The sequence below is a fragment of the Dendropsophus ebraccatus genome, chromosome 1 (assembly GCF_027789765.1).
Source record: "Dendropsophus ebraccatus isolate aDenEbr1 chromosome 1, aDenEbr1.pat, whole genome shotgun sequence".
In the NCBI taxonomy this organism is placed as follows: Eukaryota; Metazoa; Chordata; class Amphibia; order Anura; family Hylidae; genus Dendropsophus; species Dendropsophus ebraccatus.
In genome coordinates, this window is record NC_091454.1 from 181,994,243 (window position 1) to 182,015,731 (window position 21,489).

The 21,489-nt window shown below is 44.0% G+C and overlaps 1 protein-coding gene across 2 annotated transcripts; it reads right to left on the minus strand.

Moving 5' to 3' along the window:
- Positions 1-2,789: 2,789 nt before the first annotated feature.
- Positions 2,790-11,337, minus strand: SLC51B (SLC51 subunit beta). 2 transcript variants are annotated; one of them, XM_069985512.1, is made up of 4 exons: positions 11,231-11,337; positions 7,441-7,563; positions 6,592-6,682; positions 2,790-4,714 (listed from the first exon to the last, which is right to left on the minus strand). In XM_069985512.1, the coding sequence occupies exons 2-4, from the start codon at positions 7,538-7,540 to the stop codon at positions 4,507-4,509; spliced, it is 399 nt and encodes a 132-aa protein (XP_069841613.1). In that variant the 5' UTR covers positions 7,541-7,563; positions 11,231-11,337; the 3' UTR covers positions 2,790-4,506. The 2 variants fall into 2 exon arrangements, with proteins under 2 accessions (XP_069841613.1, XP_069841620.1); XM_069985519.1 differs by lacking the exon at positions 11,231-11,337 and adding an exon at positions 8,645-8,726.
- Positions 11,338-21,489: the final 10,152 nt, after the last annotated feature.

The window sequence follows — 21,489 nt, forward strand, 5'->3', positions numbered from 1 at the left end:
GGAGTCAGATTTTAAAAGAACAGTATTGGGTTGGAGAATTTCTTTACACTCCAATGACAAATACTTTTATATACAACAGCTGAAACATTTACTTGAAATACCAAAGGTTGGAGAGGAAGGTCGGCATTTTCCTGAAGCATGAATTCTGCATGCTGATATTTGTTATATAGTCCCATATCTGGGAAGAACAGAGTGTAAAGCAAATTGAATTATACGTCAAAGCTTTTGTACGTCTACACTGAATTCTCAAGTCTTGATGATGATGTGTTACCCAGATGTTCAGACTACTCTTGTTGCCAACCATTCATTCCGCACTATGTTATCAGAGAGTTATGTTTGGTTCAGAACTGTGATGAGCAGATGGAATGTACTCGCTGCCTCCTGCTGACAACTGACACTTGCTCGGTTGCCAGCTTCTGTTATACACAGCACCTTTCCAGAATCCATCAAGAAAAGTCGTCTGATCTGGTGTATCCTCCAAATGTAAATACTGTTTTTTGGTTTTTTTTTTTATCAAAGTCCAGGCAAAGTTCAGTTCCATGGACTGTATTTTAGTCATTCTGGTCCCTTGGACCTGCAGCATTCAAACATTGCTAATATAGAAGATCTAGGGCACAAGTCTAAGCTGTGCAATTTTTACAAATGCCATTGGTGTCAGTAATACTGCCATACAGTGCTTATACAGTGTACAAATAATAGCACCATACAAGGTTCTAATAACAACAGTGGGTGACTCCAGATACAGCTTTGCAGTTGTTGTTCAAGCTCAATATTCTCTTCTTATGGGGGAGGGGAGGTATACAGGAAACTCCACTGATATTTCCTGCTGGTTTATGATGATGTCCTGCTCCTTTTTCAACAGCGGGAGAGTCAAGGTTCCCTACCCCTGGGTTAGACAAACCTAACCTGCTGATAGTTCCCTATTGGTCTTTTACCTTCATCCTCTGTGCGGTTCCAATGCAATTAGTCATTTACTCTTCGGTCCAGTAAGACCGCTAGGAGCACTGCCCCGCCCTTTCTCACTACTGTATATAATCTGTACCCAAAAGAATAAAACGTATTGTTACAAAACCCAATTTTAGTTTTATCAAGAAAAATGATAGGTACGTATAATAGATGTACAAAATCTGCTGGTTAAGAACTAGAGAATTCTATGAGGGTAATTTATTATTGCTTCTGTGCATTTTATTAGCTCATAGTCTCTGTTTGCACTTATTTTCCTGTTACACAGTGTTTATGAAGTGAAATTTGCGTGCAACTTTTTTAAAATGATGTGCCTAATAGATTTTGAAGCTGTTTTTTTTTTTTAATAATAGATACTTTTTATGTAAAATATGAGTGATACATTCCTCCCAATGAGCGCACAATTTTCCTTGTGTTATTGTCAACGACTGTTTAAAAAATAATGAATAAAAGGCTAAAAAAGGAGAGGTGGGGCACCTGCCATTTTTTATGTTTCAAGTAATTTTGATACATAGTGCAGCGCAGAGTGGCAAAATTGTGCAATAATTTTTTATAAGTCCCGTTTGTGTGGAAAAAATACTTTTCCGCAAAAAACGAGCAGTTGTTTTTTTTTGACGGTTATCAAAGGTATATAAGCATCTATTTTGTTCTTTTTGTTTGTATAAAACCCATTTAATTTTTTTGTCAATGTTTTTATAACAGGTTTTTTAAATTTTATAACCAGTAGAAAAACATGAAGGGAGAACGGAACAGGAAGAAAGTAGGAAACATGAAACCTGGGGAGAGCCAGCAAACAGAGTCCAAAGAAATAAGCAATAAGTATAAAGTAAGTAGGTTTCCCTCTAAGTAGTCTCCTAGAGCACTCCGAACAGGAGCCATTTTTAATATATGCCTGGGGATAGGTCATTTGAAAATAATAAAGTGCACTCCCTGGCTAGCTTGGCACCGCCGGTATCTTATTGATCCGCCCTGCTGTTCGACCACTTCTGGGTCCTGGTGCTGTGAAGTTGAAAGCCCACCCAGCCAATCAGCGACTAGGCGAGACATTGGCTGAGCGGGTCTGAAAAGTCACAACACCAAGTCCCGGAAACGGCTGCACAGCTGGAAGGATCAGTAAGATTCTGGTAGTGCCACAGGAGTCATGGAGGTAAGTGCACTTTATTATGTTTCTGGATTGTACTCTGAGCCGGTGGGCGGGCCTTTATATCAGTTATTTTGCTCAGCTCCAGCAGTGCACAGTTGCTGGCCAATCAGCATTCATCTTCAATGGGCCAACCAACATCACTTCCTGTATTTGGTCTCTTTTTTTGTTATTACTAAAGACCAAATGGCCTTAGTGATGGAACCTCAACTGCAGTTTTCCAGTAAGTGAGACACCTAGTGAGCAATTGAATAGCATTGTATAGAAAATGGGAAAAAATAAATGATGTAAGATGTAGTACAGGGAAGTCAAACTCAGGCCCTCCAGCTGTTGCAAAACTACAAGTCCCATCATGTCTAGACAGATGAAGCTTTAGCTTTGGCCATCCAGGTATGATGGGAATTATAGTTTTAAAACAGCTGGAGGGCCTGAGTTTGACACGTCTGATGTAGTATATTACCTCCCCTGCTCATTTAACACTATTTATTGGTAATGACAGTGCCCCTTTGAAGTTAGCTTCACACAGGTTTCTCTGATGGAACATCGGTGCCCATTACTCTGTCAAAACCTGGGCTCACTGAGGGATTCTCTAGTTAGAGAAATCGAACCATGCAGTCATGTTACCAAAGTTACTACTTTTTCAAAACGTCGAGAACATATACAAATCAGATTTAATACAGACAGCATGGGACGATGTATGTTTATTCTTCATAACAAAGTTGATCATATGAATAGTTACACTCTAAACTGTATTTCTAAACAGACTGTAGAAGCCAATAAACAAAAAAGCAGCAACATGATAAAATTATCACAGGGCCTCTAGTTCCATGTGGGGCTAATCAGATTCAATCGGCACCAATTATGGAAGAGATTGGTCTAGAAAGAAAGGATAAGGTGCCTGAATCTGTAGGGTAGTGGCTCCACATGCATAATGACGGTAGTTTTTTTTTTTTGATAAGGCCACAGGTCCACTTAGATGCATTGTTGAATTTAACGAGAAGGCTGCATCGACATGTATGTTAGGCTGGATTCACATTTATGCCTGTCAGTAGTATATATTTTTGCAACAAAAGACATGAGCTCCTGGGGGGCCCATGGCCACCCAAACAGACTTATACTTTCAGTGGTATACTGTCTCCTGGCTACAATTTTGCCATGATTTGCAAACAATCGCTGCTTTTTTACTTCAATTTTGCACAAATCAGGGCATCATGACATTATCTATCCTGTACTATGAAGACCACACTAGTGCTGCCATAGTTAGAGTGGGTTTGGGGGGGGGGGGCAGGCCTGGTGAACAGCCCAGGGCCCATGGTGAAGTTAATCCGCCCCTGAAGCAGGCTGATACGTCTTATGAAGCTAACTGTACCACATTTGTCTACTTGCTTACAATTTTGCTGTGTTACATTTCTCTACCATTTTTGGGCTCCTGAAAAGCGAAGAAAACCATGCCTTTTGATCAGTGGTTCCTAAGTTCCATTGCTTTCAATGGTCGACGAATAAGTACTTGAATAAGCCTACATGTGAATAAATTTTTCAACCACCTTTTTTTTTTTTTTTTTTTTTTTTTTGCAACAACTGTATGGCAAAAGGGTGATGTGAACCCAGCCTTATATGTAGAGATGAGTGCAAAACGAGCATGCTTAAGTTCGATCGTTCGGCATTAAAATACCGGTGGCTGAAGAAGTGGGATGCAGCCCTTGGGAATCCCGGAAAACATGGATACAGCCATAGGCCGCATCAAATGCTGATCAATAAGACTTGATGTTCTCATCTCTAAACATACCCTTTTTACATGTGACCTTTATACAATTGTATAAAAAAGAAGTCCAGAAGAGCAGCATTCAGAAGAACAGCAGGTGTACGGTGCCAGCGGTCAGGGTCTGCATCAGGGTTCCAGGCAACACAAGAAAAAGAAGGAAACCTTAGCAGCCATATCAGATTCAAGATGTGAAAAGGTGCTTCATTCAGCCATGTTCAGAATAGGTGAATAAAGCACCTTTTCACATTTGGACCCTTACTGGAGTACTAAGTTTTCCTTTTTTTTTACTATGTATATATAGGGAGAATTCCTCCTACCAATTGCTGTAACCCAATAGAGGAAGTAACATTGAGCAGTTTGTAGCCTAATACAAGCCCACACTGAAATAAATATAAGAAAATCAGATCTATGGTACCTTCAATCTAATAACAAGAAGTGACCCATACTGAAAACATTGTGTATCCGGTAGCACAGCGTGACATTGAGTCACTCCTATGATATGCAAGTCCCAACTTGAACAATACTATAATAGGAATATTTTTTATCCCACAGAGCACAATATCATCACCACTTTTCGGAGGTATTGGATAGGATTATTATGGTGCTCTTTAATGGGAATAAAAGAAGTATGTCTCATAGTTTATACATCCGCCTCTGGTACATCTGGGTAGAGAGACGTGACTTGCCCATCCTTCCATTGCACTGTAATGTCACCCGGCTGTGGCTCCTTCTTGAGTGTGACACCTTCTTGTAGGTTCTCTTTTTCCAGCACCAACACAGCATGTTTGACGTCAGACTCCTCTTCTTTGTTACCAGCCATCTGGTACATTGCAATCATTTTCCTTTTCCTGTAAAAGAGTGAAATAAAAATGAGTGAGCAATCTGAGCAGAGCAATAGAGTAGATTATGGGTTGGAAGCATAAATACCAGGATGACTAATATGTAATAAACGTATGGCATGAAGTCCAATATACTTAAAGGGGTATTCCCCCCAAGAGCTAAAAAATGAAATGCTCCCAAACCTAGCTGGCCTTACTCACCAAGTCCCCCTGAGTATTTTGAGACGTCTCCCATCTTTCCAGCCACTGCCGTTCCTGAGTTACAACTTTTTCTAAAACATGGTCTATATCCAAGATAGGAAACTACATTTCCCATCATGCAATGCTTCTGCCTGATGATGGTGAAGCAGCAGAGCTGAGACAATGAAGGAGATGATGACAGTGTAGCAGAGCTGAGATGGCTGTGTCGGTGTAGCAAAGCTGAGTTGGAAGTGACTGTGTAGCAGAGCTGCATTGGCGGTGACGTCGTAGCAGAGCTGCGTTGGCGGTGACGGTGTAGCAGAGCTGAGTTGGCGGTGTCGGTGTAGCAGAGCTGAGTTGGCGGTGTCAGTGTAGCAAAGCTGAGTTGGAAGTGACGGTGTAGCAGAGCTGCGTTGGCAGTGACGTCGTAGCAGAGCTGCGTTGGCGGTGACGGTGTAGCAGAGCTGAGTTGGCGGGGATGCCGGTGTAGCAGAGCTGAGTTGGGGACGCCGGTGTAGCAGAGCTGAGTTGGCGGGGACGCCGGTGTAGCAGAGCTGAGTTGGGGATGCCGGTGTAGCAGAGCTGAGTTGGGGACGCCGGTGTAGCAGAGCTGAGTTGGGGATGCCGGTGTAGCAGAGCTGAGTTGGCGGGGACGCCGGTGTAGCAGAGCTGAGTTGGCGGGGACGCCGGTGTAGCAGAGCTGAGTTGGCGGGGACGCCGGTGTAGCAGAGCTGAGTTGGCGGGGACGCCGGTGTAGCAGAGCTGAGTTGGCGGGGACGCCGGTGTAGCAGAGCTGAGTTGGCGGGGACGCCGGTGTAGCAGAGCTGAGTTGGCGGGGACGCCGGTGTAGCAGAGCTGAGTTGGCGGGGACGCCGGTGTAGCAGAGCTGAGTTGGTGGGGACCCCGGTGCAGATGAACAAGGCATTCCTTATGGGGCAGATGCCAATTGCCCCATACCAGGGGAAGAATTTCTTTCTGATTCCAAATATGGCAATGAGAATTAATCCTGGGATCTATGCCCCACCGCCAGAAATCTACCTGGAAATTTTAATATTAATATTTTTAAAAGAAGCCCTTCTTAGACTTGTTCATCGAGTCAAACATCTCAACATTGTACCAGTACCATTGTAATGCACCATTGATGGAATAAATTGAATCACCTTTCAACTACAAATGATTGTCAGGGTTTTCTTTCAATACTTACAGGACCTTCCCCCTCCATACATACCACTGCCAGCGGAAATGCTGACCATAATGCTGTTACTATAAAGAATCCCCGCTTGTGGTGATGGTGAAACCTTCTTTCCTCTAGACATAGAGGATGGGCCCTAGTCATTGTTACAGGTCTGGGCCTTGGCAGATGCTGCCTGGCACCGATCACTACAGTTTCAGTGCCAGCTTTACCCATGCTCTGCCTAAAAGACCTAGTTCACACTTCGCATCAAACTGCGTATCACACAGTACTTTTTGCTAGTGACAAGGTTTAGGGAATACAGTATTCAGTTTAGGAGGACTACCCAAGAAATGGCTCATTTATTTTCCTAAGTTAGATGAGTCTAAAATTAAAAAAGGGATACTCACCCGCCCAATCCCCCACTGCTCCAGTTCAAACTTGACTCGGTTCCCTGCTGCTTGCGGATTCATCCACCCCCTCCCTAGGCTGGAGTACCCCTTTAAGGATATTAAGGAAGAAGGTTGAAGCTTACCTGTTGTTTAAGATATTCTTACTGAGAAGGAATAATCCTAAAAACAATCCAAGAAAGGACAGGGCCAAGATAGTATAGTTCCAGACTGTTACTGTGAAATGAAATAAGACACATTACAGACTCTGCAAAGAAACTCCGCTATTAACTCTTCATCTCCCATATGTATGTTAAGTAAAATTTACTTGAAGTCACCAGTAGCGGTCAAGATGGCAACACAGTTACGTATCCTATGACTAAACCTAAGCCTCATGTCAGTTTTTGTGTTTCTCCAATATTATTTCGAGGTTGTATAGTGCCCTCTGTCTTTTGATGGCCCATTCCTTATGATTTACTATGCAGTGCCTAAATAATACAGTGCCTAAATACAATTGCTGTAAGGCACTTAAATGGGTCTGCCAACCAGTTACAACAACCACGCAAAGAGATATGCAGTTGTCATAGCATAGCTTTAAGTATAAAGTGGTATATAAGGATGAAAGCTCTGGGTGCCCAGGTTATGAGGCCCTCGGGTGCCCCCTTCAGAAATGACAAAGGAAACACACTATGTACCTGCATTGTTCACACACCTTTAAGGCTAGTACTTAATTATTGCATTCCGCTTAAAGAGATATTTCCATTTGAGTTTGGCAATGTTCACAAGCCCAACAGAGAATGTAATTAGTGCATGGGCCATGGACACATGGTGCAATCTGTTTATTCTAGGAGAATTCTGTTCCTGTTCTCGAGATTGGTGGGGATGGCAGCGGTCAGACCCCTGCTATCTCCTATCCTGTGGATAGGGGATATGGTCTTGAGATGGGAATACCCCTTTAATGTTTGCTGGGTCATTTGGTTCCCACTTATACTTACAGTCTCCAGTACGATAGAAATAAAGAGCTCGCTCCAGTTTCTTCTGCATTTCAGTATCTATAGCCGTCACTGGATTTTGCCCACTGCTTGCATCCGCCATGCTTACAGTTACTCCTGCTTATTCTGCAAAACAATATATAAACAACACTTTAAAAACAACAGGTCTATGAATTGTCTCCTATCAAAGGTATTTAACAGAAAGGGGAAGAACTGTGATACCAAATACAACCCCCATTACAGCTCACTTGGAACCCTTCTCTACTATCCAGGATGATCTTAAAGGGGTTGGCCTACTAACATTTATCAGTCCCCGTGACCTGTGTGAATAGAGCAGTAGTGCACCTCTATTCACTGGGTATGAGACTGACAGATATAGCTGAGCCCATCAGTCTTATTGCAGGTGGTATACAGGAATAATGATACAAAGAGAATGTATTATTCCCTACCCTACAGCTATAGGCACACATATTCTTTAAGTATCTACAATAAGTGAACCTGGGTTAGGACTGTAGTTAAGTCGGAACCAGCTAAGTACTATATATCATACTGGTATTCATTATTGCTGTACTCACAAGTGCTTTATATCGTAACCGCTAGCTGCTTGCATCATATGGGTGATTGCCCTGCAGGGTACAATACATTTTCTGCTTCCTCGTGTTTACTAGTATAGTGTGTCACAGCATAGCTAAAGGTTATATTTGCCACTGATAGACTGACAGTGTTATATGACCAGGGAGAGACACGTGTGCACTTCAGAACACCCATACTTAGCACAAATTCATACTGTATATTATCACACAATTGTCTGGAAGATAGATACAAGTGTGTTGGAGGCAGTCAGTTCATCCCAGCTCAAAAAAAGTTTCTCTTTGTACAACATTGAAAAACATTCAAATGATATCTATCTATCTATGTATCTAACTGTAGAGTCCAACAGCATCCACGGGTATAATTCCAAAACTTTATTGGTGTCCAAGTCACATAGATACAACGTTTCGACCTCCACTGAGGTCTTTGTCAAGTGTACAGAACCCCGGTGACATCCAGATATAAATACATAAGGTTTTTGACCCTCCACCAATGAAACACAGACAAACTATCTATCTATCTATCTATCTATCTATCTATCTATCTATCTATCTATCTATCTATCTATTCCTTTATCTAAGGTCAGATCCAGTTTCTGCACCCTTATCTCTCTCACCGTCCTTGCCTACTGGTTCTCCGCAGGGTATTTGTCCCCCAGGTTAGATGCTGTGACACTGTTCAGCTTCTCTCTTTCCACTTCTGTCGTCTTATCCGAGTAAACAGACCCGAGGTGAATGGACAGCGTGACTTTCACCCAGGAAACTCCCACGTCTACTATCAATGTGAGGAGTATCAAGCAGTCCAATCTAATAGGTTACAGGGGATCTGGGGTGACTCTGAATAGATCACACTTTCTAGGGAAGATTTAGTAAGCAAAATGAACGTCTGCCCATTTAATAAAGCCCTAAGATAATGAGAAGTGGACATAAGGAAAACAAAAGTGTCTGACATGTCTACCCAGATGCACCGCATATATCATACGGCGCCTACCACTGTGACAACTGGTGCAGTTTCTTTCTCTCTGGAATAGTTACAGTATATCCCATCTAACTTTATGGCTATATGAATAAACCGGCCCAGTAGTGGATTATAATAGGGGCGTTTCAGGCGGCAGCCCGGGGCCCTGAGCTCCTGGGGGGCCCATGACCACCCAAAAAGACTTATACTTTCAGTGGTGTACTGTCTCCTGGCTACAGTTCTGCCATGATTTGCAAAAAATCAGTTTTTTATGGCAATTTTGCACAAATCGGGACATCATAACATTATCTATCCTGTACTATGAACGCCAGGCTAGTGCTGCCATAGTTACAGTGGGGTGGGGGGGCCCAGGCTTGGTGAACAGCCCGGGGCCTATGGTAAAGTTAATCTGCCCCTGAACCGGCCCTATGTATTTTTATTAGTAACTTTTTTCTTTATGATGAAAAAAGTTTTTATTGTGGCTCAGCTATATATATGTATGTGTATGTGATACAAATATTTTTTCAAGTAAATTTATTGCAGTGACAATAATTTATTCCAAGTGTAATTGGCTTCATCTGTGCAATTCTATCTAATACAAAAGGCCTATATGATAGGAGTTAGGATGCAGGAGTTTTCAGCGTATTCTTGGCATACATGCGTGTACAATTTTAAGAGACAGTTAGTAAATTAATGAAATAAAACTTTGGGGAGCTACACCTCCAACTATAAGAAGCAATGTGGAGACAGCACATCCAAGAAAACTTCACTTTTATTCACACCAGTGCAACGTTTCGGCTCTTATTGTAGCCTTTCTCAGCAGTGATACAACACACTTCCAAGTCTAAGTATATAAACTCCAACTATAGTACAGTATAGTATATACTATGCCCAGAACTTGTGTTGGAGTGTAGAAGAGTGGCCCCACTTAAAGGGGTTATTCAGCGCTACAAAAACATGGCCACTTTCTTCCAGAGACAGCACCACTTTTATCTCCAGTTCAGGTGTGGTTTGCAATGAAGCTCCATTAACTTCAATGGGACTGAGTTACAAAACCTGCACACAAGCTGGAGACAAGAGTGGTGCTGTCTCTGGAAGAAAGCGGACATGTTTTTGTAGCACTGGGTAACCCCTTTAATGAAATAAAATTTCCCATTGTAATAATTAGTTAGGGGACACCTTGTGAATATATGCAAGCACTGGGCTAGCCAAGTAGAAGACCACACTGGATCTATGGTCATAGGGAAGCACTGGTAAAAAATATTATTAATGTGCCAGGACCACGTTTGCTTACTGCACTTTTAAGGTAAAAATGGCTGCTGATTACTAATGCTAAAAAAAATATATGGGGGTTCTCCTGGACTTTTTGTAGTAAACAATCCTACTTGCTAAAGATGAGCAAATCTTGAGCATGCTAGGGTTAGTCCAAACTCGAACGCTCTGCATTTTATTACCAGTAGCTGAAGAAGTTGGATGCAACCCTAGGCCTGGAAAACATGTATACTGCCTATGGCCTATGGCTGTATCCATGTTCTCCAGGCAGCCATAGGGCTGCATCCAACTTCTTCAGCGTCCGGTATGGCAGCCTCAGATGCAACAGATTTACACAGGGGTACGCACCTCTCAGTAATCTGGAGTAGGACACAGGGGCAGGGACTGATGTACAGATACGCTGGTCTAGGTCAAACCCTCTAATCGTTATCCTAACAGAGAAACTGCCCGCCCTTGCTGTCAGACAACCTGCAAATACTCGTTTACGGTTTGTATCCAGATTGGTACTGCACAGAAGTCTTACAAACGTTCTTATGTGTTTCATACATATATGTGTTCTTGTGTAATAATAAACAAAATAGCTGGCACTTTTATATGGAAATGAAGTCAGTAAGAAGGTCTGTTGATTGTTTTTCCATACTAGACATTACATGAGTCACATGGATAATATACGTGAATAGCAAATGGAATCGACCCCTTGTGACCGATCCTGTTTGATAAGAGCTACGGAATCCATATGGTAATACATGATGTATGCCGTAGAAACAGATAAAAAGCAAAGTCGGTGCTTTCTTTTCCAAGTGCAGTTTAGAGAATAAACTCTGATGTTTTTGCTATGAATACAACCTCTGCACCCCTATAGCTATACCCCTGCTATCATCAGATTATATTTGGTTACCATTCTCAGAAACAAAAATGTACTGTATATACAGGACATTAGCTAAGCATGAAGAAGTATAAGAATTACATGTACCTTCACAGTGTGATGAGTCCTTGTAGGTTAAGAGTCATTGGCAGATGGCAGACTGGCAAGCTGTCTTCAGTGTTTTATATTTCAAGGCAGGAATATCCAGTGCCCTTGGCATACAACCCGCCTTATCTGCGATTGCAATATCTTTTTGATTCCTCTTGTGTTTTTGACCCTAGGTTTCTGGTTATTGTATAACCAGCCCATCCTCACCGCAGAAGTAGAAAAGCCCTGATAGGGAATGATCTTTTAACTCTGTCATTGACCTGTGAAGCACTCGATTTCAGTCAGTTCATAGTCCTATAATGCTCAGTAAATTACTGCTGGAGAAGATTACTATTTTTTATGAATCTACTATAAGGAGCTTTTTAGTCTGATATGATGTATTCTGTTTATTACTAGCAAAGAAAAGCAGTGTTTGTAAGCCTGCCTGACAATTACGGTGCAATATATCTTTTTTTATGGAAACAACAGTATAAGGCTATGCGCACTTAAAGGGGTGCGCCAGCAAAAATGGTTTTCTTTCAAATCAACTGGTGTAGAGATGAGCGAACCGGGTTCGGTTTTGAGTCGATCTGAACCCGAACATTTGGTATTTGATTAGCTGTGGCTGCTGAACTTGGATAAAGCTCTAAGGTTGCCTGGAAAACATGGATACAGCCAATGACTATATCCATGTTTTCCACATAGCATTAGGGCTTTATCCAAGTTCAGCAGCCACCGCTAATCAAATGCCGAAAGTTCGGGTTTGGATCGACTCAAGCATGCTCGAAGTTCGCTCATCTCTAAACTGGTGTCAAAAAGTTATATAGATTTATAGTTTACTTCTATTAAAAAATATCAAGCATTCCAGTACTTATCAGCTGCTGTATGTCCTGCATAAAGTGGTGTATTCTTTCCAGTCTGACAGTGTTCTCTGCTGCCACCTCTGTCCATAGCAGCAGGAAATCCCTATAGAAAACCTTTCGTTGCTTTGGACAATTCCTGTCATGGACAGAGGTAGCAGCAGAGAGAAGTGGGTCAGACTACACCACTTTCTGCGGCACATACAGCAGCTGATATATACAGAAAGACTTGAGATTTTTAAATATAGTAAATTAACTATACTTTACTTGAGTAAATTAGAAATCAATATACCTTTTCTGACATCAATTCATTAAAAAGGAAAACCGGAATACCTGATGAAGTGGACAGCTTCAATTACACTGTCTGAGCTGCAGATGGTTTAATCTAGGCTAGAGAAGTGATGGACAATTGCCCTCTCCATATATCTCCCTTCCCTGCCAGTCTGTGTTCTGTGTGGTCTGGATGTCAGGGGGCCGGTCCAATCATGCCCTGGATTAGCATTTCATATTGGATTGGATTGCTTGGAACGCCTCTCTTTCTGACCTCCGTTTTGCCTGCTGTTCTTCTGCCGTTCTGCTGTCTCCGGGTTGACTTGTATCTGCCTGACAATTCTTTATGTTTGTCTGTCTTGTCTCGTTCTATTTCACTTACCTAGTGAAGGGAACATCACCCAGTTGTCACCCAGGGTAGGCCTAGCAAGTATGCAGGGACAGTCTTGGTGGGCCTAGTGCTAGGGCTCACACTGTATATCCCTTTCCTCCATCCAGGTCCTAGGTTCCCTTACATAATCTTAAAAAAATAAGATGTATAAGAGTCTAAACTCTGTGCGGCAGCTTAGAATGATGTTACAGATATGGCTCCCACAAATATTCTATTACTTATAAATCTGCCCCAGGTATATCAGGACTGTGCAGCATTACATGTCCGCAGTTCAATTGGCTAAGATTGTAAAAAACCTTTAAGGTTATTCCATTTTAGTATGGGTGAAGTATGGTAAAATAGTTATTCCTCCAGTAATATCCGCTCACCACGAGTTTGAAATATGAACGTTAGTATTTTAACAGATCGGAGATAGAAAAGTTGGAAAACTGTTTTAGGAAAGTTGGAGCACATGGAAGTCCAAGTAAATCTGTTTGAGAAGTTTCCAAACCAAATGGGATTACAGCATATAGTAAGTGCTACTGATATTAACATCTTTGCTGCCAGTAAACACTCAAAAACAAAAATACCTCATAAATATCATACTGTAGCTCATATCACTCCCCTAAAGGACCAGGTTATAGTGGATGCAGAAGTATTGGACATCTGCCACATAATGTACCAGACAATGTAATGGAGACTATGGCTTTGCATCTCAGCCCCCCTGGGCAAGACAGGCCTATAGGGCCAGATGGGCTACCACCCTGCAGAGTTCCCCCCACTGCAAATTAAAGAGGTACTTTGACAAATGTTTTTTAATTTCACATCAACTGGTGTCAGAAAATTATATGGATTTCTAAATTACTTCAAAAAGTATGTCCTGCAGGAAGTGGTGTATTCTTTCCAGCCTGACACAGTGCTCTCTGCTGCCACCTCTGTCTGTGACAGGAACTGTCCAGAGAAGAAGAGGTTTCTATGGGGATTTGCTCCTACTCTGGACAGTTCCTGTCATGGACAGAGATGACAGCCGAGAGTACTGCACGAATCAGGTGTAATTCCTATGGAGTGTCCAGCAGGGGGCGCAGTATATATGTAGAAGTCTATGGCACTGTATTGAAGTATATGGAAGAGTATGTAATGTAAAAACTACCCTTGATTGATGGACTATGTTTATCTATGGACTATGTTTATGGAATAATTTGGGGAGCAAGGACACTTGCTCCCCAAATGGAGGGCACCGAGCAGGGAGGGAGAGAGATGCCGGTGCATCTAACTACCTTATCCCTTTCCTGCTTGGTGCAGTGGGACAAATAGACACTACTACTCCTCCCATCATCTGCTCATAGTATGAGTAGAGGATGGAGGAGTAGTACCAGGGAGATTTCCCATCACCAAGCCCCCCCTCAGCCAACCTAAAACCCTACCCACCAAATCCCCGCAGCAGCCGCTGCTGGTAAACTCCCCCATAGTAACAGATCTGGTCCCCATCACCAACCCTCCAGCCTCCCCCACTGCTGCACGTCTGTTTACTTCCCTGCTGTCCCGGACTGCCAGCTCACTGCCGCCTTCGCATCCTGCCGACTTGGTCCCGGATGATGAGAGCTGCTTGGGGTGACATCAGGGACCGAGTTGGCAGGACGCGGGTGCGGCAGTGGGCTGGCAGTCCTGGACGGCAGGGAAGTGAACAGAAGTGCGGCGGTGGGGGTTTGGTGATGGGGACTAGATCTGTTACTATGGGGAGGTAACCGGTGGGGGCGGCGGCTGCTGCTGGGGTGGATGTTGTCTGGGGGGGGGGGGCTTGGTGATGGGGGATCTCCCTGGTACTGCTCCCCCATCATCTGCTCATACTATGAGCATACTATTTGGATCTAGAAACCAAGTAGGACCTCCTAGCCAAGATGGCCCAAAAACCAGAGTCACATTAGCAATTATATTCCATTCAATCCTTCCTCATTTGAAACTAGGCTGCTGGTCACTATCCCAAACATAGAAAATTGTCGGCAAGAAAAAGACCACTGGGTCCATCTAGTCTGCCACTTTTAGTATTTCCCTTATTATTATCTTAGGATAGATATATGTTTACCCCAGGCAGGTTTAACATATTCAGGAACTCCCAATATTACATAGTATCTATGGGGATTCCTTAGTGAATTACAGTATATGGGAATTAGCCTTTAAACCCCCTCTTTTGATATTATCTCTGGTGGAAATCAGAGGCAATAAAGTGGTCTGATTTATCCGGTAAGGAATGCTTCTAATGTATCTGTGTACTAAATATAGACATGATTTATTTTACCGTTTCTACCTTGACTCACTTAAAATAAATTTTGGTGACATGACACGGTCTGCAGCCAAACAGTTATGTCTTCTGGAACATTCCTAACAGGGAAAACAACTAAATTATCTTAATGGCTAAATCAGGCATTGTTTTCTGCATTTATGGATTTGTTATAAGTATAAGCTACTGCATTCAGATCAGCTTGTTGTTATATCGTCGTCCAACTATGCACAGGGAAGGGAAGGCTTCCATAGTAAAAATAAATTATAAAAAAGAGATTGGGCTGCTTTATTAGTTGTGTTATTTACTACCAGAGCTCAGAGGTAAGAGATATACTCAGAACGACAAACTCAGAGAGGTTACTAAAGATCAAAAGTCTTCCATAAAAACTTGGTATAAACACTGGGTGATATCTACTAATCCCCGACATTGCTGGCTCCCTGGTGGTTGTCACCAGGCTTCTCACACATCAAAGATGCAATGTAAATGTGCAGTTTTTTGAGTTACATCATTCCCTTTACCCTCTTGGTAAATGTTCTGGCCCTGTAGTCATCAAAGGGCAGCCCAGGATTTTCCATTGCTGGCCCTTTAAATGACGGGAGTATTCAGCTAAAGCAATAAATGACGTGGCCAGGGTTGTGAGGGATCTTTATCAGGTCAAGAACTGAAGATATTGGCAGGAGAAAGAAAATAGATGTCAAATGTTCACTGTAACCTGGAGATTGCTCTGATCCATTTTATAACCATGTCATAATCATTAAAGGGGTACTCCACTGGGGGGGCACTTTTTTGCTGGGACCGGGGAGGAGGTGGCCGAGGGAAATGACGTCCACTCACCTCCCCGGTTCCAGCGGCGGGTCCCGCATCACTGCGCTCCGGTCCCTGGCCGCTTCCTGGTGTCTGACGCGGGCCCGAGACGTGACGTCTTAGGTCCACTCAGCCACTCAGTGAAGCCGACAGGGCTCTTACCCGTCATCTAACTCCCTAGGTGCAGTGGTCACTATTGACCACAACATCTAGGGGATTAAATGACTGATATCCAATGTCAGCCACAAGTCACAGTTGTCAAATGACAAATGACAGCTATTGTTTTAAAATAACAGCAATTATTTGCCATCCACTAAATTTCAACAGTGTGTGAACAGAGCCTTTCTGTGTTTTCAATCCACTCCTACTTTTGGTGGAAAAATACTGACCAAAATACTACCATATGTGTGAACATACTTAGTGACTGGCTTAGTGTGCATTTGAAGACGAGAATTTAATTGTGGGGAAAAAAAAACAATTACACTATTCCACTGAAACAAAATAGTTCATAAAATGTGTAGTTTTAACACGATGAATAAAAAAAGTGTATTTTTATTTAATAATTATTATATACTATCTTTATGGATCACTCATCATTACCCGTGTAGCTGAGAGTTTTTTTTTCTCCCTACAATTTTATGATACAATCTAATGGAATTTGGTGTCATGCTCTGGAAGCCTCAGTATAACTATAAATTACTCAGTTCCTTACTCATTACTATATGTAATATCTCAACAGGTACTGCATGAGAAATGTGCAGCTGCCACTAGGGGGAGCTTAGGAATATACTGCATACAGGTATACTATCCAGTCTGATGTATGAACAGTGTACAGTAAGCTTCAGAGCTCCCTCTAGTGGCCGCTGCAGAGACCTAGCTTGTTTAAATTTATAAACGAAAAAATAAATAAAATAGTATTTATAAATAAACTAACATAGATTTTTGAACCAATTTGGATCAAAAATAGAAATGAGCGAATCTGCAGTAGGAACAAAGCAAATTGATTCATTCCCATCTGCATTCTGATCATCAGGCTGTGGGGCTTTGAAGTCTGATCCGCTCTGGGTACAGCTTCTCCCCAGGTGCTGGAAAAAGATGGATCCAGTCCTAGGAAACTTCTTCCATTTTCCCAGGACTGGATACAGCTTTTCCAGGCACCCATAGCAGAGCGAGCTAACAAAGTGCTTCACACTGCAGCACGGTCCAGTCTGTATAAGAAAAAAAGAGTCGGATTCCATAGATATACATTAGGAGCCCGACTTATCGCGCGAGACAGAGCCAGGAGAGGACCGTGCTTAGTGCAATCTTCTCCCGGCTCATTCACATGATTGGTACAGGTCTGAACACTCAGACTTATACCAATCAAAACTTTTGACAAGCCAGAAGTTTTTTGTTTTTTTTATGATGACAGCTACACCTTCATCTGCCAGCAGTCGGCAATTTTAATTTATTATTTTACAACAAGCTCCACAGAAGAGATGTGAACTAGGTTCATTCAGTAAGTGTTCCTTTGATATGTAGTGTTTATGGACAGCTGTTTTGTGCTGGCACAAGAAGTGATTTGACCGCTCAGTCTCTACTCACACCGGAGACTGGTTGTAAGTTATTCTTTCCTTTTTCTGTCATTTTTACATTAAAACAATTATCCTCATAATATGTGTGCCCTCATTTATTCTATTACAGCCGCAGATCCATCTCTGGGGCAAAATGACAAAAGAATTTGGACTTCAAAATTGGGGTTGAAAAAAAAAAGTATACACTTCATTTATGGACACCTATGCTTCCATCCTCTTGACTCTTTCCTCATTATCCTACTAAAGCTTCTTTATAGTTTCATTGTCTAATTTGTTAGTCATGTCCAGTTTAGAATACAAGAGGCCGTTATTGCATGACAGTGTGTATACAAGAGAGACAGAAATGTTCTGATATTTTGGTAAGACTTTTGATTCAGGGTAAATTTCCACATAATGCACTGTGGATATCACGCTTAGGATTTGGTGCCATGTAGCTGCCGAGCCAATGATGGTGCTGCTGGGGTCTAGGGCTCCTTTGGGTGTTTGTTTTGAAACTCAGTTCGATTGAAGTAAATGGAGCTTAAAGGAAAAGTCAGGTGAAATTTTTTACTTAAGTATTGTATTGCCCCCCAAAAAGTTATACAAATCCACAATATACACTTATTACGAGAAATGTACGTAAAGTGCTTTTTCCCAGCACTTACTACTGCATCAAGGCTTCACTTCCTGGATAAGATGGTGATGTCACGACCCGACTCCCAGAGCTGTGCGGGCTGTGGCTGCTGGAGAGGATGATGGCAGAGGGATGCTCACTGTCCCTCCAGTGCTCTGTGTCCTCCTGCCATCATCCTCTCCAGCAGCCACAGCCCGCACAGCTCTGGGAGATGGTTCGTGACATCACCATCTTATCCAGGAAGTGAAGCCTTGATGCAGTAGTAGGTGCAGGGAAAAAAACTTTATAAGCATTTCCTGTAATAAGTGTATATAGGTGATTTGTATAAATTTTGGGGGGCAATACCTTAATAAAAATTTTCACCGGACTTCTCCTTTAACTAGAAACCACAGCTGAACTGGAGACAAGAGTCGTGTTTTCTCTGGAAGAAAGTGACCATGTTTTTCTAACGCTGGCTAACCCCTTTAGGCTATGTTCACACTGCGTATATGTCCGGCCGAGAAAATATAGGCGGTAAACTCCGGCCGGAGATTTACGATACTTGCGGCCGGCTACGTACGGACCGCAAACTTACGCCCGTAGTCGACTTACGCTTCCCGAGCGCCCTACGTAGCGATCTGACAACGGTCTTTTACTTGGAAATCTTCGGCTAGCCCCGGATACCCCACAGAACCTTTTGGATCGGCACAAAAAGCTGCAAAAATAAACAAATCACCACTACGTACGGGACCGCATGTAACGCTACGGGCGTAAGTTACGGCATTTTCGTCCTCAAACAATGGTCTGGTTCATTTTTTACGGCGCAGCGTATGATCCGGGCGTAAGTTCGTACGTAGTGTGAACTGTGCCGCCGTACATTGTATACTTTCCATTGTACGCAAACTACGCAAGTCTCCAGCCCCTTATTCACGGAACGCACTACGGCCAGAAACTTACTTAGTGTGAACATAGCCTTAAAGGACAAGTGCCATGAAAAACTTTTTCCCAGTAATTGAAGCACATTACAAAGTTATATAACTGTGTAATATGCTTCAATCACCTATCTGCCTCCCTTCCCTGTCTTTTCCCCCCTCCACCCCCCACCAGGAAGTGTCCTGACTCACACAGACCTGATTACTGTCGTCACTGTCACCAAGCTCTTCTCTAAGCTCCTTCTCCTGTTACACTAGCCTCCCCCCTCCCCTGCCTTGTCAGGTGACAGGCTTGCATGGCTCCGATTGGCTGAACAACTGCAAGCCATCACTTGTCACATCTCACTTGCTTATCTTCCCTCAGACTGACTGGGCACATTTGTAATGTGCTTCAATTACTGGGAAAAAGTTTTTCATGGCACTTGTCCTTTAAAGTGAATGTACCATGAGGCCTGGGCTGAAGCACTGGAGGCGGGCTGACCCACCCCCAGTGGGAGAAAACCCCTGCCCTGTTATGATACGGCTCCATTGATTCTAATGAAGCCTTGTCATAGAGCGGCGGGCGTTTCCTCCTATTGGGGGTGGGTTGGCCTGCCTCCAGTGCTTCAGCCCGGGCCTGATGGTACATTCCCTTTAAAGGGACAGTGTCACATTTTTGGAAATTTTTTAATGAAAAGTAATAAGATCAAATAAGTGCGTTGGATTTTTTTTTTTTTTTTTAACTTAGTGTTTGATTATTTTTAATAAAATTTACTCCTGCACAGGGGGCTGCCATGTTTATAGTGTCTGTGTGTGACGTCATTTCACGGCACACACACAGACGCTATACGGCACCTCCAGATCATTAGAGTGAACCGACGGAGTCCGTCTGGTTCACTTACATTGAGGTTCCGTCGCTGTGTACTGCGCATGCGCATAGACATGCGCAGTACACAGCTGAAGTACATGGGGTGGGTGGCGGCACCATTTTCTTGAAGTCCCGGCACGGGCGGCACGGGAACCAGGGAGGAGAGAGAGACAGGAGATCTGTGTGTGCAGCGCTCTCTCTCCACCCACCCCCCACCCCCCGCCGGAGTGGGAGAAAGTAAATAAACTTGTGCTTTGGGTGTATCGGGACACTGCTATCACCCAGCAATGTCCCGGCACCAGTCACCGCAGCTCTCTCCTTTCCCCCAGCAGCATGCTGCGGGGGGATGGAGAGAGTCAGGCTGATCGCTGGAGGAGCAGGGCACAGTAGCGTCCCCCCTGCTGCATGCTGTCCCCCCTGCGGCTGCCGGACCCGGGTGCGGCAGCATCGTGATGGGGGTGACAGAGGAGGTGAGGAGATGAGGGGGTGGATTTAACATCGGGGATCTAATCGGCGCAGAATAATCCTATTCAGACCTGAGAGGGATCCGGGCAGCTGTCAGAGAACCAGGCCGGCGAGGAGTCGGGGTGCGCGCTCCGGGCTGTAACAGAATGCAGACTGGGAGATGGGGCAGCCCCGGCGTCCAGGGCCACCAGGTGGAAACAGCGGCGGCGGCCGATGGATGCCGGGGCTGCCCCATCTTCCGGTTTGCATTCCACTCCTGTCACAGCCCGGAGCGCGCACCCCGACTCCTCGCCGGCCTGGTTCTCTGACAGCTGCCCCGATCCCTCTCAGGTCTGAATAGGATTATTCTGCGCCGATTAGATCCCCGATGTTAAATCCACCCCCTCATCTCCTCACCTCCAATGTCACCCCCATCATCCCCTCCTCTGTCACCCCCATCATCCCCTCCTGTCACACATATCATCCCCTCACCTCCTCTGTCACTCCCAGCATCCCCTCCTCTGTCACCCCCAGCATCCCCTCCTCTGTCACCCCCATCATCCCCTCCTGTCACACATGTCATCCCCTCACCTCCTCTGTCACCCCCATCATCCCCTCCTCTGTCACCCCCATCATCCCCTCCTCTGTCACCCCCATCATCCCCTCCTGTCACACATATCATCCCCTCACCTCCTCTGTCACCCCCATCATCCCCTCCTCTGTCACCCCCATCATCCCCTCCTCTGTCACCCCCATCATCCCCTCACCTCCTCTGTCACCCCCATCATCCCCTCCTCTGTCACCCCCATCATCCCCTCACCTCCTCTGTCACTCCCAGCATCCCCTCCTCTGTCACCCCCATCATCCCCTCCTGTCACACATGTCATCCCCTCACCTCCTCTGTCACCCCCATCATCCCCTCCTCTGTCACCCCCATCATCCCCTCCTGTCACACATATCATCCCCTCACCTCCTCTGTCACCCCCATCATCCCCTCCTCTGTCACCCCCATCAACCCCTCCTCTGTCACCCCCATCATCTTCTCCTCTCACCCCCATCATCTTCTCCTCTCTCCCCTTCACCTACTCTCACCCCCACCACCTCCTGTAACTGTTATAATAATAATAATAATAATGCTTTTATTTGTATAGCGCACACAGATTCCGCAGCACTTTACATCGTTTTTTTTTTTTTTTTTTTTTGCCAATTATTGCTCCCTGTCCCCTTTAGGGCTCACAATTCACCTATCTGTATGTTTTGGGTGTGGGAGGAAACCCACGCAAACACGGAGAGACACGGAGAGTGC

Excerpts from the sequence above, each read along its gene's own strand:
- SLC51B (XM_069985512.1), bottom strand. The coding sequence starts at position 7,540 with ATGGCGGATGCAAGCAGTGGGCAAAATCCAGTGACGGCTATAGATACT. Across the intron at positions 6,683-7,440 it reads TTTCTATCGTACTGGAGACT|TAACAGTCTGGAACTATACT; the intron begins GTAAGTATAAGT and ends TTCATTTCACAG. Across the intron at positions 4,715-6,591 it reads AAGAATATCTTAAACAACAG|GAAAAGGAAAATGATTGCAA; the intron begins GTAAGCTTCAAC and ends ACTCTTTTACAG.